General features: G+C 41.1%; 1 protein-coding gene across 1 annotated transcript in view; it reads left to right on the top strand.

Annotated features, from left to right (window-relative positions):
- The window catches only part of LOC126463872 (rab5 GDP/GTP exchange factor), a 62,375-nt gene that overhangs the window by 1,788 nt on the left and 44,322 nt on the right, over positions 1-16,265 (top strand). The window contains exons 2-4 of the mRNA XM_050096196.1: positions 2,085-2,345; positions 2,466-2,595; positions 6,401-6,498. Coding sequence (XP_049952153.1) covers positions 2,085-2,345; positions 2,466-2,595; positions 6,401-6,498 — 489 coding nt within the window. The remainder of the gene's footprint in view (positions 1-2,084; positions 2,346-2,465; positions 2,596-6,400; positions 6,499-16,265) is intronic.

Genomic DNA, 16,265 nt, shown 5'->3' with positions numbered 1-16,265 from the left:
ACCTCAGAATGAGACGAGGCCCATCTGTAATGAGGAGGAGGGTAGTCTACAGTGAAACAGTAATTGTGATAAAACTTCTGAATTCTACAAATATTTTTATGTTTATTAAGGAATGATAGAGGTCATAAGATTATCTCTTAAATCTGTAGAGACTTGGGGGAATTCCTAAAAGCCAAGGAAGACTACTCTAGATGGAGGGCTCATTTTAATAAACAGCTTACGAACAATTGAGTTTCATGGATAGAAGACTGGCATTTTATTATCTTGTTAGTGTCCTTATTTTTCTAGATTTCTTTTTACAATTCTACCACTGCATTTGTTCCAGGTGCCAAGCATTGCTTGATTTGAGTGTGCAGCATGTCACAGTTTGTGTATTTAAGGGAGATGAAAATATAGTAGAAATTTCATAATAAAAGAAACAACAAACAAAAACTTTGGGCAGGCAATCACTCACTAGAAGATGATTGATGCGTGGCAGGAAGGCTCTCTCAGAATTACTAAGTCATGGAAAGCAATTCGTTCTGTATCTGTGATATTTGAGTTATTGAAAATGGATTTGAGGAAGGATGTTGAATTCAGGTTTGAAGTAATGAATTTATTGTGGTGGCTGAAGTTGGGGAAGAATCGTGCATGCAGAATTCAAGACAAATATTTGATTAATATGATAATGGAATGAATGGTTGTGTGTGAAGCTGGGGGAGGATTGTGTTTGACAAAATTTAAGATGAGCATTTGATTAATATGATAATGGAAATTCTCCGGTGGAATATAAATAATGGAAGGGGTAAGAATAACAACTTGCCATATAGCTGAGGCATTGATTTGTCGACAGGCAAATAAACAAGACAGAACATTGCTGGCTTTTGGACAGGTCATGCTTCAGGACTAACAGAATACATGCACATGTGGCACATTCTTCACTCCCCCCCCCCCCCCCCCCCCCCCCCCCATCCCCCCCAACACACACAAACACACACACACACACACACACACACACACACACACACCTGCATGACAACTTTGTACTGGCTAACTGCATTGTTCCATCTTAGCAGCCAGAAGGGGGTGACTAGCTGTCGTATGTAGTGGGCAATGAGAAGAAGAAGACGGGGAGACAGAGGCTTGAGAAAGGGTGTCTGATGGTTGGGAGGGAAAAGCACCAGGGGCATGGGATACCTTTGTGCAACTAGTGAGCTCATTCTCTGTGCTGATATTGGAAGCTGTGTGCATTGCACAATGACATGGAGGAGAGGACTGGGAGGGGGTGATATAACTGAGGAAGAGGAGACTATGGAGAAGTGAGTGTGAGTGCAGGATGAATGAAGTTAGGGACAGGGGTGGAAGTGTGTGTGTGGTAGGGGCTAGTGGTGATTAAGGCCAGGAGGAATATGGTATAGGAGGATGTGTTTACAAGGACAATTTCCATCTGTATAATTTAGAGAAGTTGGTATTTTGTGGAAGGATCCAGATGGCATGAGTTCGAAGCAGCCATTGAAATCTAGTATGTTGCACTCAACAGTGCGTACTGGTGCTGTGCGTACTGGTGCTGGGTGGTAAACCATGCTATTGGGCACAATTTGGTGGTGCCCGTTCATTATGATGGTCAGTTGGGTGGTTGTCATGTCCACGTTAAATGCTGTGTAGAAGTTCATTAGAGCTGGTGTGTATGACTATGGTATCTTTCCTTATTCTTTCCTCTGATTAAGAGGAAAAGGAACTTTTTGTTCTCTCAGTTTGAGATTTTTGTATTCTGTGGTTTTTGTATGTATTGTCTGTTCTATACTGTGGCTTGAATTTACAATTTCAGCAGTTCTAGATGAAATACCAAGGAAGAGACTGCTAAAGGTTGCAACACTGGCTCATATTCTGGTTGACTTTTTATCTGATATGCTCATGTTTTTAAGTTGATGTTAATAAAAAAAAACCTTTATAAATTACAGAGCCTATACTTCCACTATCTGTACTTTGTGTTCATAGTACAAAAATGTGAGTGCAGTTGCAAAATGAAGATATTAGCTATAGCTTTCATTAAAAAACCATATTTGGAAGGAATCAGTAGTGCATTTTGACATCTTTATTTTTAGATGCTGGAAGAACTGAACTGCTCCATGAAACGCATGTCAGAACTCCAGAACTTGAAAAACTGCAGCAAGAGCATCAAGCTTTGTTTGAGGCTGTTGGACAGAGGGCTGATCAGGATGTTCACAAATATGTGCATTCAGTAATAAAGGCGGTTTCTAAAAGTGCAGAACAAATCACAGCTAGTGATGCAGATGTGTCAGAGGTTGTGCAGAACTTTTACCAGAATTTTGCAAAACGTATGGATGCAAGTGCCAGTTACATTGGTGAGAGGCCATTCATTCAGCTTATTGAAGTAGGCTGTGTAAAATCAATGCTGGTACCTAACTACTGTTATTATCGTAAATAACTTCTTGTATATAACATTGTCCTATATTTCTTTCTAGGTCTCACACAGGAGGACAAGGAAATGCTTTTGGATTATTTTGAGAAATATCTTATGGTTGCTGTGTATAGACTACTGTTTTGTCCTCCTTGGACAACTGATGAAGAAAAGGATTTAGCAATCCAAAACAGGTATTCAGCTTTTATGATTTATTGCCTGTTCTATTAAATTGTTGTGAAAGTTAACCCATGAACATCACAAATTTGTCTGTATAATGTATGTTTTCCTCCATGTAGGAAACACTGAGCTTTATAATGCATCTTTTGGATCATCAGAATCTCTGTTGTGTACATACTATTACTACCCACTCAAAATGAATACAGTTCCACATACTGATGGCTCTATCATAAAGGCTGTATGTGTCTGGCATTGCCTTAGATCTTCTGAGTATGTTGAACTATGAGGCAGTGCACGAAGACAAGTTTAGGAAATCCATGCCATTAAATAGATCCCATATTTTAACACAGCACGAATGATGTAAGGAAAACTACCTCAGTGAAAAACACGTTTCTAAAATATGTGCCAGGGAAAGACCTGCTGGAATGAAGAACAGCACAAAGCAGGCCAAGGGAAATAGCATGTTTCTGTCTTCCACTAAAGTAGCTGCCAGGTTTTGCCTTGACCATTGCTATACAATCAATTACTTGTATTCACAATTTAAGCAAAAAACATAGGCTTTGACAGACACTATTGTTGTCATGGAGCTTCTGAAGAACTCTGATTGTCTGCATATGTAGGAAGTTCAGTAGTTGACAACGACACTGCATGATAAGCTGTTCCACATTTAAGTATTTAGAAAAGACAATGCAATGCTTTCAATGGTGTCATGGAGGAGTAGTCATAAGCTATGGTTAGCCAATTCTATGATCAATTTCTCTGGCCTACTTTAATAACATTTTTAATAAGTTTTTTGATTATAAATAAAGGTCTGTGTGAAACTTCCTGGCAGATTAAAACTGTGTGCCGGACTGAGACTCGAACTCAGGACCTTTCCCCGCGAAAGGCAGAGGTCCCGAGTTCGAGTCTCGGTCTGGCACACAGTTTTAATCTGCCAGGAAGTTTCATATCAGTGCACACTCCACTGCAGAGTGAAAATCTCAAAGGTCTGTGTACTAAAATTATTGCCTTCAGGAAAATGAAGGTATTTCAGGTATGCTCCAAGTTATCTGTACACTTTCTCTAGAGCTTCTGAGAGTAGTTTTGATGATATGGAATACCCTTACGCGATTTGTCTTTCAATTCTGGCTGTCCCATTATTTTCATGAAGTAGTGAAACAAAAGAAAAATTCTCTCCAACAAACTACAATAACATTTTAGACGGAAATTCGCTGGCCAGTATTTACTGCCGTGAGAAGAAATGATTAGTACAGCCAGTATACATATGTAAACGTTCTCATGCTGTCCTAACTTTTAGAAACCAAACAATGGAAAATCCAGGATGGAATGTAACAATATTATGAAAAGTATAGTTGGTACTCACTGTATAGTGGAGGCGATGAATTGCAGATAGGCACAACAAAAAGATTGTCACAAAAAAGCTTTTCTGAAGCCACACTGAGCAGCAGCAGTGCATGATGGGAGAGGCAACTGGATGGGGGTAAGGAGGAGTGTGGGGCAGGGAGGGGGAGAGGTAAAAGGGTCGGGGTGGGGGACGGTAAAGTGCTGCTGAGAAGTGTGCAGGGATGAGATGGAGAGAGGGTAAGGCAGCTAGGTGCAGTCAGGAGGTTAGACAGAGAGTGGGAGAGAAATGTGGTAGTAGAAAAGGAGAGAAGTAAAATGTGTGTTGGTGGAATAGAGGGCTGTGTAGTGCTGGAATGGGAACAGAGAAGGAGCTGATCGGTGAGGACAATGACTAATGAAGGTTGAGGCCAGGAGGGTTACGGGAATGTAGGATATATTGCAGGGAGAGTTCCAACTTGCACAGTTCAGAAAAACTGGTGTGGGTAGGAAGGATCCATATGGCACAGGCTGTGAAGCAGTCACTGAAATGAAGAATGTTCTGTTGGGCGGCGTGCTCAGCAACAGGGTGGTCCAGTTGTTTCTTGATGATCGTTTGTCGGTGGCCATTCGTGTGCACAGCCAGCTTGTTGGTTGTCATACCCATGAAGAATGCAACAGCTTAGCTTGTAGATCAGATGGCTGGTTTCTCGGGCAGCTCTGCCTGTATGGGATATGTAATGTTTGTGACCAGACTGGAGTAGATTGTGGTGGGAGAATGTATGGGACAGGTCTTGGATAGGTCTATTACAGGGGTGTGAGCCAAGTGGTAAGGGGTTGGGAGCAGAGGTTGTTTAGGGATGGGCGAGTATATTGTGTAGGTTCGGCAGATGGCAGAATACCAGTGTGGGAAGGATATTGGGGGAGGACATTTCTCATTTCAGGGCATGATGAAAGGTAGTCGAAACCCTGGTGGAGAATTTAATTCAGTTGCTCCAGTCCTGGGTGGTACTGCGTTACAAGGGGAATGCTCCTCTGTGGCTGGATGGTGAGACTGGGAAGATAAGGCACAGGAGATTTGTTTTTGTACAAGATTGGGAGGATAATTACCATCTGTAAAGGCCTCAGTTAGACCCTCAGTATATTTTGAGAGGGACTGCTCATCACTGCAGATGGGACGACCTTGGGTGGCTAGGCTGTATGGAAGGGACTTCTTGGCATGAAATGGGTGGCAGCTGTCGAAGTGGAGGCATTGCTGGTGGTTAGTAGGTTTGAAATGTTCAGAGGCATATAGCTGCCCTACTCTCTCTCCACCTCGTCCCTGCACGCTTCCTGGCAGTACTTCATCCCCCAGCTCCTACCCTGCTATCCTTCGTTCTTCCAGCCCCTGCCTCCTCCTTACCCCTACCCAGTTGCTTCTCCCATCAGGCACTGCCACTGCTACTCGTAGTGTGGCTTCAGCTGCCACAGACTTTTGTTGTGTTTGTGTCAGCTGCACTTGCATGAGTGTGTGCATGTGTCTGTTGTCTATTTTTGACAAAGGCCTTGTTGACCAAAAGCTTATTTTGTTACAGTCTTTTTATTGTTCTTATCTGTGACTCAGCATCTCCACTGTATGGTGAGCAGCAACTATCCTTTTCATAATACTGTCATTATTCCATACTGGATTTTCCATTCTTTCACTAACTGTTCTATAGTCTTTCATCTAATTTTCTAGGCGTCGCCTCAAGCCTCTTGCTCCTATTATCTTTGTCTTTTGTGTTTTGCATGTTGACGTGGAATGTGCATTACCAATCAAAATTTTATTTGAAATGGAGATTTCATATGTACACTACCTCATCAAATGAACACAGGGAAAATAAAAGGTTAACCTAATCTTGTTGTAAAGGATGTTCCTCTGTAACTCGGTGAAATGTCTGGTGTGATTGGAACCAATAAGTGTTGTCAAAATTGTCTGGATGTGTGACCTTCTTATATAGCTAAACATTTTTTACCTCCCTTGGACTAGATAACAAGAACTGTTGTTGATTTCTTTTTTGGTTTAGAGGATGTATTTTATAAAAGTCTGGTGCTTAAAAAGATTTATATTAAAAAAAAACAACACGTTTTTCTACTTATGAGGTGTTGTAAATGTTTCGTACTTCATAATTTGTTCCCAGGAGTAACTCAGTCAATAATGATTAATTTGAAATGTAGACGAGTTTATTCAACCGTAGTACTGCTGTCAAACGTAATATCACAGTGAACGTTTTGTTCAGTCATTTTACTCTGGGCATACAAACCAGTTTAGTGCTCTCACATATGTACCTTCAGCTACTGTTTTCTTTTTTCCATATTGGTTTCCATTGAACTGAAGATGTGTTATTGTTTGCACCCACCATCAGACACTGAAGAGAAGCTATTACTGGTTTTATGTTAAAGTCATGGGTATTATTGCTGTGTCAGTATTTGTATGGTTAGAAGTGATTTTTGTAATAAGTAGCATTTATTTGTTTGTAGGATACGGCAGCTGAGTTGGGTTAGTGCTAAACATTTGGACTGCAGAATTGATGAAACAAATTTAGAAGTTCGTGATCTTGTGTACACTGCTATCACAGGTAAAGATAGTTTTCGTTAATTATGTTTCAAAAGTTTCAATTACAGGTTGTGTATAAGTTCTTTAGAATACTGTAAACTGATAGACTTGCATCTGAATATGGAATCATTATATATGAAGTGCGCAGTGCTTCAGGAAATCTGTTGAATAATGTGCACCGACGTAACTGGAGAATTTTGTAGTATGTGAGCAGCTGATTCATGATATAAATTTTATGCTTGATTAAAATAACGATGTTATTTGCTGTTCCAGTGAGATGGGTGCTTGTGGTTAGCTGTAAGTTAATCACAATTATTTCTTATGTCCCAAATGTTCATTGTATTGCCTGTTTTGTATGTGCATGTAAAATCTTGTCAGGCATGGCAGTTTAGAAGTGGCAGAGGGGAAGGACTCAAATATTGATGGACTTTATATCATCCATTGTCTCTCTAAAAATATTTCTATCTAAAGAATCCAAATTTACATTCATTTATTTAGATAATTTCTGGGCAAAGCTTTACTTTCTACATGAAAACTTAAAAACTTATTTCACATCTTGGCATTGTGTTGCAGCTTGGCAATCACACTTAATTCAAAGAGCTTGCAGTGGAAGATGCGCATACTGGATACATAGTGTTACATAAACTTAGAATCGCATCATATTTTTTTGTGAAACGTGGTTATAATGTTGAAACTGATTTTTAAGCTTGAGTAAAGATACACTGAAGTATATTATTTGGTGGTGGGAGGTCACATCCTGCTTGAAACTGTTCTCTCAGGCTATGTCAGATTCGTTGACGAGCTTCGTGTTTCTCTATTGGGATCTATTAATCAAGCACTCTGACTCACAGTCAAAATCTACACTCAATTAACACTTGTTTTATTTTGTGTTATTTAAAAGTTAATAGTATGGCTCCATGGTAAAGTGCCATACTACAAATACAAAAGTCTTGGGTGCTATGTTTAGTCAATCCAATGATATTTATCTGTCACTTATCATGTCTTTCATTTCTGGCAGTATTTGTTGAAGTAGAAAGTGCCAAGTTGCACCTTGCTTTGGAATCCATGTTAAACTGTAGGTCCCCCTGTAACTAGCTGGATAAGCCATTTCAAAGCTCCTCTTTTTTTGTAACATGTACTTGGTATTTTTGGGTGCGAAAGATAATTTTAACTCCTTGGTACGTATGAAATAATTCTGGAGGTGCTGTGTTACATCCTTCTTCCATGTTACTTCTGGAACTTCCCTTGATAACTATTATGTCATTGACTTAAGCCACTACTCCTACAACTGCATTGTCTTCTTTCAGTTGTTTTGCTACTTGTTAGTGTTCAGATCCCAGAATACTTATGGATCCCAGTGAGCAGTCATTTGAAATTTCTTTTGTAAGTGTCTCTCCTGGGCACCACAGAGTTGCTTCTGTATTTAAGCAGTATTTATTAGAGTGATTGTATACCAGTCATGGACAGTCAGAGACCCACAGGCAGTCAATGAATGCTTTCCAAGTGATCGAATGCCCTTATGATATCTACCATTATGATTATAACGTATTTATGCAGAGCATTCACAGCGCCTCCTGTTGACTTCACACTTGTGAACTCATGTTGTGTGGAGTTGATTCCATGAAGTCTTTTCTCCTGTACTGCACTGCACAGCATTTTCTTCAGCAGTTTCTCTAAGGTATTGAGAAAGCAAGTTGTTCTAGAACTTTGGAGCTAGGGGACATTACTCTTCACCCTTTGCAAGATAATCACATTTGGTTTTCTTCCCAGTATTTGATATTCTTCCCCACAGTAAACACAATGTTATAGAGTTAACACTAACATAATCTTAGGAACATGTAAAACTTCAGCAGGGTTTCTATCAGGGTGAGTGATTTATTCCTTTTCAGTTCCTGGGTGTTTTTCCTGACACCCTATACTGAAAATGGAAAATCTGTCCCATTTCACCATGTGCTTCCTTTGTTGTATTACACAGTTCTCTATCTTCCTCTGCAGTGTGATCTAGAAAGTGCATCTGCATCAGTAATTTTGCATATTGCCACCAATTTGTCATGCTGCCATCTGCTCACTTTAAAGTTGATGACTTTGTCTGTGATTTTACCTGTTTACAGACAATTTCATGTGGTGTTCCAAATGGGTCAAGATATACATTCGGTACCAAGAATCATTTACAGCTCTCCATTTTTGCCTGCAGCAGGTGGTCTTTAAATAGCTGCTTAAGGTCTATGTATCTGCCCAATCTGTGAGCTCTTTCTTCCACAGTTCAGCCTTTCTGGCAATGATTAGTATTCTCAGTCTTTGGACACCATTGTTCTGTGGTAACTGTGAACTCTGACTCATTTGTTTTATGGCTAATATTGCACTTTTAATGGTCTCTTGTATTACAGTGATAAGGTCTTCAGCTTTTGTGTCCCCATGGTCATCTATTTCCACTGTGTCCAGACAGTCAAATATACTCCTTAGGTGTTTCCAATCAGCTTTCCTTGTCTTGTATTGTGTCTTTAATGTGTTTAATGCATTATTATCTCCGAAGTTCATTTCTACAGAAATCAACTGTAGATATTAGAACATTATCATCATTCATGGTGAGGCCTTTTTCAACTTTCCAGATTCTGATTGTCCTGGTAGCACATTTGCCAACTATTGTGATGTCTATTTTAAACTGCATTCCAGGCATCCCACCACATGTGGAAGGATTTGCACTTCTGTCTTCATCTTACATATTTAATTCTTTTATGTATTTCTTTAGTAATATGTCTTCTTCGCTCTGCACTGAACTAAACCGTAATGTTAGCTTAAGGTTTGCATCTGTGGTATAGATTATTGGCTTCCTTTGGCCAGGGGGACTGATGTCTTTAAATTGTTCTACGTACTAATCTATGACGTCACTGAATGGGAAAAAACAGGGTGTCCTTAAAAGAATGACCCATTATAAACTATGCTCGTATCAACTGTAAGGATTGTAGAGTGTTGATTCAAGGACACAATTAGATAAGTGTACGCGGTACTCTGCTTTGTTCTCTTCGTGCTTGCAGCACATAATATGCAAAATGGCAACTCATGAGTTTACAGTGTTTTGTGTTCTGCAGTTTGCTGAGAGTGAATCTGTAATTACAGTTCAGCATGCATTTTGTTTAAATTTTTTTATCCTCCGTGTATCAAAAACATTTTCCAGTGCCTTAGTCGTATGAAACAGTCAGATGTGTGTGTAAAGGGCAAAGCATGGGACGACTGAAAGTATCCGAAGAGAAAGTTAACCATGTCAGAGCATCTTATCTTTGTAGTCCTAATAAGTCTGTTTGGAACGGAAGTCTTGAACTTCAGTTGCCAAAGACGGCAGTGTGAAACATTTTAAGAAAATGTTGACGCATGTGTCTTTACTGGTTACATTAAGTACATGCTTTAAACTCAGATGATTGTGGCTTATGTTATAACTGTGCAACTGTAGTGTTAGTCTTGATCGTACGGTGTTGAAGAGGCAACTTTTCATGCAACAAAGGGACCACCCGGCAATGAGATTCTTGTAATTTTTTTGCATTTATGGTATGTGCAGTTCAGAACTCGAATATACCTCTCCCAAAGCAGTTCAGTGCACCTTAGCCTATTTTCGAAAGAATTTTTAAAGTTTTCCAACCATGTTTAGTATGCTAAAATAGGACTCTGTACTAGGGTGTTCACTCATGGAAGCCTGGTGGAATTAAATTTTTAAACAAAAATGCATATTCTACAAGCATTACTGTGAAGGGTTGGATACATAAAGTGCACAAGACTTGTAATCACTAGATTGAGTCTTGTTTCAATCTTTTTTTCTGTTCAGTTTGATTACCTATGTCATTTAAATGTGAAATGAATCAAATACATGCTAATTAACATACCTAATTGTCACAATATTATGAGAAGGGAAGTTGTTACTCACCATATAGCGGAGATGCTGAGTCACAGATACACACACTAAAAAGACTTTCACAATTACAGGGTGTATATGACCAAGGACAACCAGGAGATCCGGGAAAAGCCTGGGAATTTTTTCATCTGGGAGAAAACCGGGAAAAACCTGGGAATTTTTTAGAATTCTGGGAAGTTTTCATTGTTTTTGTTTTAAGTTAAATTTTTGTAATTTTGACTGGCAAGAACCGATACTCTAACAAAGGAAATTACTGTATACCACTATTTCAGAATAATACTGCAACAATAAAATACACTCCTGGAAATGGAAAAAAGAACACATTGACACCGGTGTGTCAGACCCACCATACTTGCTCCGGACACTGCGAGAGGGCTGTACAAGCAATGATCACACGCACGGCACAGCGGACACACCAGGAACCGCGGTGTTGGCCGTCGAATGGTGCTAGCTGCGCAGCATTTGTGCACCGCCGCCGTCAGTGTCAGCCAGTTTGCCGTGGCATACGGAGCTCCATCGCAGTCTTTAACACTGGTAGCATGCCGCGACAGCGTGGACGTGAACCGTATGTGCAGTTGACGGACTTTGAGCGAGGGCGTATAGTGGGCATGCGGGAGGCCGGGTGGACGTACCGCCGAATTGCTCAACACGTGGGGCATGAGGTCTCCACAGTACATCGATGTTGTCGCCAGTGGTCGGCGGAAGGTGCACGTGCCCGTCGACCTGGGACCGGACCGCAGCAACGCACGGATGCACGCCAAGACCGTAGGATCCTACGCAGTGCCGTAGGGGACCGCACCGCCACTTCCCAGCAAATTAGGGACACTGTTGCTCCTGGGGTGTCGGCGAGGACCATTCGCAACCGTCTCCATGAAGCTGGGCTATGGTCCCGCACACCGTTAGGCCGTCTTCCGCTCACGCCCCAACATCGTGCAGCCCGCCTCCAGTGGTGTCGCGACAGGCGTGAATGGAGGGACGAATGGAGACGTGTCGTCTTCAGCGATGAGAGTCGCTTCTGCCTTGGTGCCAATGATGGTCGTATGCGTGTTTGGCGCCGTGCAGGTGAGCGCCACAATCTGGACTGCATACGACCGAGGCACACAGGGCCAACACCCGGCATCATGGTGTGGGGAGCGATCTCCTACACTGGCCGTACACCACTGGTGATCGTCGAGGGGACACTGAATAGTGCACGGTACATCCAAACCGTCATCGAACCCATCGTTCTACCATTCCTAGACCGGCAAGGGAACTTGCTGTTCCAACAGGACAATGCACGTCCGCATGTATCCCGTGCCACCCAACGTGCTCTAGAAGGTGTAAGTCAACTACCCTGGCCAGCAAGATCTCCGGATCTGTCCCCCATTGAGCATGTTTGGGACTGGATGAAGCGGCGTCTCACGCGGTCTGCACGTCCAGCACGAACGCTGGTCCAACTGAGGCGCCAGGTGGAAATGGCATGGCAAGCCGTTCCACAGGACTACATCCAGCATCTCTACGATCGTCTCCATGGGAGAATAGCAGCCTGCATTGCTGCGAAAGGTGGATATACACTGTACTAGTGCCGACATTGTGCATGCTCTGTTGCCTGTGTCTATGTGCCTGTGGTTCTGTCAGTGTGATCATGTGATGTATCTGACCCCAGGAATGTGTCAATAAAGTTTCCCCTTCCTGGGACAATGAATTCACGGTGTTCTTATTTCAATTTCCAGGAGTGTATGAACGAGAGAAAAAACGAAAATAAAACTTAAATTGCAAAGGAAATGCACCATATACAGCAACAAAACACAGTGCTCATACAAACGTCTGCCAACAGCAAAATGTGTCAAAGGCTTTAGGAAGTCTATGCAATGTACCGTAACAACAAATTGCTTCTGATGAATGTGGCGTCACAACTGTTTACATTAGATTCGTTTTAGCAGTTACGAGCGGGATCATGGCATGCACAGTTGAGTAGTACCTTCTCCCACTTTTGGCTACAGAAATGTGGCTTTTGGCTGTGTAAGCAGTCGCAGCAAGCAGCTAGATGCTACAGGGAAAAATTTTACTGGAGCGCCCAAGCTGCCAGATTCTTGCATGCGCAGCAGGCCCAGTTCCATGACGGGGGTGGAGGGCAAATTCATACTATTGCGGGGAAAAACCTTGTTTCACAAATCGACTAGCATCCAGTGCATGTTAGTCTATCGATTGGCCCAAACTCTTTGCCTTTACAAATGTCTGCTTGTGTCTGTGTATGTGCGGATTGATATGTGTGTGTATGCGAGTGTATACCTGTCCTGTTTTCCCCATAAGGTTAGTCTTTCTGCTCCCCGGATTGGAATGACTCCTTACCCTCTCCCTTAAAACCCACATCCTTTCGTCTTTCCCTCTCCTTCCCTCTTTCCTGATGAAGCAACCGTTGGTTGCGAAAGCTAGAATTTTGTGTGTATGTTTGTGTTTGTTTGTGTGTCTATCAACCTGCCAGCGCTTTCGTTTGGTAAGTCACATCTTCTTTGTTTTTAGATATATTTTTCCCACATGGAATGTTTCCCTCTATTATATTCAGATTATTCATATGACTTTGAAACGCATCCCTGTCGGTTTTTGAACATTTTTGAACACATTCTAAGTTGATTTCTGAATCAATCGTAAGTTGATTTGTGAATGCATGCATAGTGTACATGATGTCTCTGTCAGGGGAATCCTCGTCACATGTAGAAACAAACTTTCCTACAGACAAAAGGGGCTATACGAGCTGAGCGGATTAAGGCCGAAAGAATGAATGACAACTGCTGTGTGATTGTGTGGTTGATTGGGTTTGCGAAAGATGAGCGTTGTTATAATTACTAGCTAAATCCATAGATTCAGACTAAAGGAGTGGAAATAATCGAATAACAGGTAAGAAAGATTACGTATTACCTTCTCGGCGTATCTTAGAAAATGAAATTTTGACAGAAAATTTTTAGCCACATTGCTATATTAGTGAGGGCTAGTTGTACAGTCCCCGGCTAGCAGCCGCTTTAAATTCTATTCTGGAAGAAGCGCGGAAAACGCGTTGTACGAACATGTAGCAACGCCTAACCGGAGAATAATTGCGGGATAGCTAAACCGGCGATTCTGGCAGAGTTAGTGGAGTTAACGTGCAAATAGTGCAAATAAGCTTTGACGTTGGCAGGAATAGTTTCAGAATTACTGATAACAAGACTGTTTGTTAGAACGAGGAAGGAGAAGAAACGGGGACATCACATAAATTATGGAACAATATGACGATTCCAAGTTTGTATACAAATTTCGTACTAGTACTTTTCGATCTTATACTTGAGAAACTGGAGCGCATGAATGAAGTGTGAAACTATTTCCTGACGTAAGGTTTTTTGCTTGTAGTAGGTCTAATAGGTATTTGATACTGGTACTTTGTGAATTATATTCTGTCGTTACAAAAAAGACCTTTTGTGCCAAAACAGTCTCGTTTATTTGGTGTGTATGACAATAGTTGCAGTATGAGAAAGGCCTATTTTGTTTTATCCAGCAGAGAGTGACAAAATAGACGTAATCAGATCGGGAAACCGCACCAGTCTTGGGTCCTATTTGCATTAACAGCTTTTTCAGTATTAGACAACGAGATTTTGACTTTTCGTGTAGCAAAACATTTGACGAACTTTGATGAGGTAATAGATTCTTTCGCAGAAAGGAAAGCACGCCATGTAAAGCTGTAGGAAGATTAGAGAGAAAAAAATTCTAGAAGCTAAGGATTGAAGAAATGTGTATTGTCTTGCTGTTCTCGTGTCTTTACTGGGTTTATGTATCGTATATTTAATTTTATGTCACACAAAGCAGCAAGTTGTTAGCTGATAGGGAATAAAGAGTGCAAATTTTCTGAAGAGTTCTTTGTTTAAAAAAAGAGGAACAGGATGTCAAACCGGCCGTCTGTAAACAGGATAGGCACCACAGGACATTTTAATTTCCACTGTCATGAATATGGTTTGATGGCATCCTTTACAAAATATACACGTTTCAGTTTCACAGAGCGAAGTACAGTGATGCGCAATAGAAGAATGCTGTGTGAGGAGGCGAGGCACTGTCCTTTGGCACTCTTACGACCAAATAACATGTCTTACATTTCCTCGAACACATGTTTTATGCATCAGACTCTTCAGAAAGATGTGCGCTACAAAATGAACATATTTTTGAAAATTCGATTTTTTAAAATTTTTGACTTCCTATCTCAAATGCTCGAGGGAGTGGCAGATTATTGCACCAGATCGGAAATATCATAGATCCGGGGCTGATGCGCAGAACAGTCTGAGTTACAATGGGGTAGTGGGTAGTCTCCACGTGACCCGTGTTTACATTTAGTGATTTTGCTGTTTCCTCTTCGTTTACTGCTCTCACGTCAAATGAAAACAAAACAGATTTTTGATTTCCACCTTTCTGACAGTCAAGCATTAATTGCCTTGCAGAACAATGAAGTTATTTTTGTCAGTTTGCTAAAGAAATTTTCTTTTTAATTCCACACACTGTTCGCTGCATTTCAGGTGCACGTTTTCAGCTTCCAGCACGTATGGCAGTGTGCCATAATAAAGAACCAATCATGAGATAACACACTACTGGTACTCCAAGAAAATTTACATCCCGAAAACCACATTGAAAAGCTTAATATCAGGTCATGGCCTACTTAACTGAGAATATGGACATACAAATGTGCACTTTAAATGTACACATTTTAGTACGGGTCTCGAAATTCCGATGCTCTTGGAGTATCCTCTGATATCTTGTTTCTTCTATGACATAAAGCACGATCTTTTAATGTTTTACACGTACGGATATACAGGCTCCCTGCGACATCGTAGCTGCGCAAGCGCGGTGACGTCTGTCATGTGGCGCTGTCTGGCAACTGCGGAAACGAACCTATTTCTAACAGGTCACGGAAAAATATTCCGAATGGTGGTTTGAAAAGCGTTACCATCAAAGTACCATTCTGGCAGTTACAACGGAGCTATGTGCGATGAATTTCTTAAACCACAGAGCGTTTCACTCTCATTTAAAAATCAACTCTTTCATGACGACCCATTTAGAAGAATTTCGAGCCCAAAAGATCAGACATTTAAGTCGTTATTAAAAATTTTACGATCACATTTGTGTGATATATCTTAAATTGTAATACGAGCATAAAAGACTGACACTGTATATGAAAGCTTAGCTCCTCTTGCAGCGTATTAATCTTACAGACCAATATTATATGTGAAAGCGTTGCTTTTCTTGTAGCAACACCATGTATATTAATTTAAGCTATTAACTTTCCCTGTTTGTGTGTTCGTGCTACTTAACAGTGATGTTGCTGTTGGCTGACTACATCACGTGTCCTATGCTCTGAATATCCGCTGTCATCGGCTGGCGAGATAATGTGACATGAGCTATGAACAGCTTACAAAAGCGCATCGCAATCTCGATTTCAATGCTTCGGAAAGTAACATGCGGTGTTTGGTGGAATTCGAATTTATACTTTCGTAATACGAAAATATGCAGCGTATATGTTGCTGCACATCAAAGATCTTTCCAAAACACGTGTTTTCCTCTTTGTTTAGTTTTATAAAGCGCCGGAAATTCTACTCCCGTGTATAAAACCATAATCATTTAAAGGACTGATAAGTTACACAGTTCCGAGAGAAAATATACTGTCAGTTAACAGGGAAAAAGAATGTTTTCACCCGGGAGAAAGTGTATTTTTAACCGGTAAATCCGGGAGAAATCCGGGAATTTTTTTTCTTTGTCCACGTATACACCCTGAATTAAAGCTTTCGGCCATAGGCCCTCATTAACAATACACACACATGCGCACACACAAACACACACACTCAAGCAAACACAACTCACACGCACGGCTGCAGTCTCAGGCAACTGAAACC

The sequence above is a fragment of the Schistocerca serialis genome, chromosome 1 (assembly GCF_023864345.2).
Source record: "Schistocerca serialis cubense isolate TAMUIC-IGC-003099 chromosome 1, iqSchSeri2.2, whole genome shotgun sequence".
In the NCBI taxonomy this organism is placed as follows: domain Eukaryota; kingdom Metazoa; phylum Arthropoda; class Insecta; order Orthoptera; family Acrididae; genus Schistocerca; species Schistocerca serialis.
The sequence above is the reverse complement of the archived record's forward strand: the minus strand, read 5'-3'. Positions and strand labels throughout refer to the sequence as shown.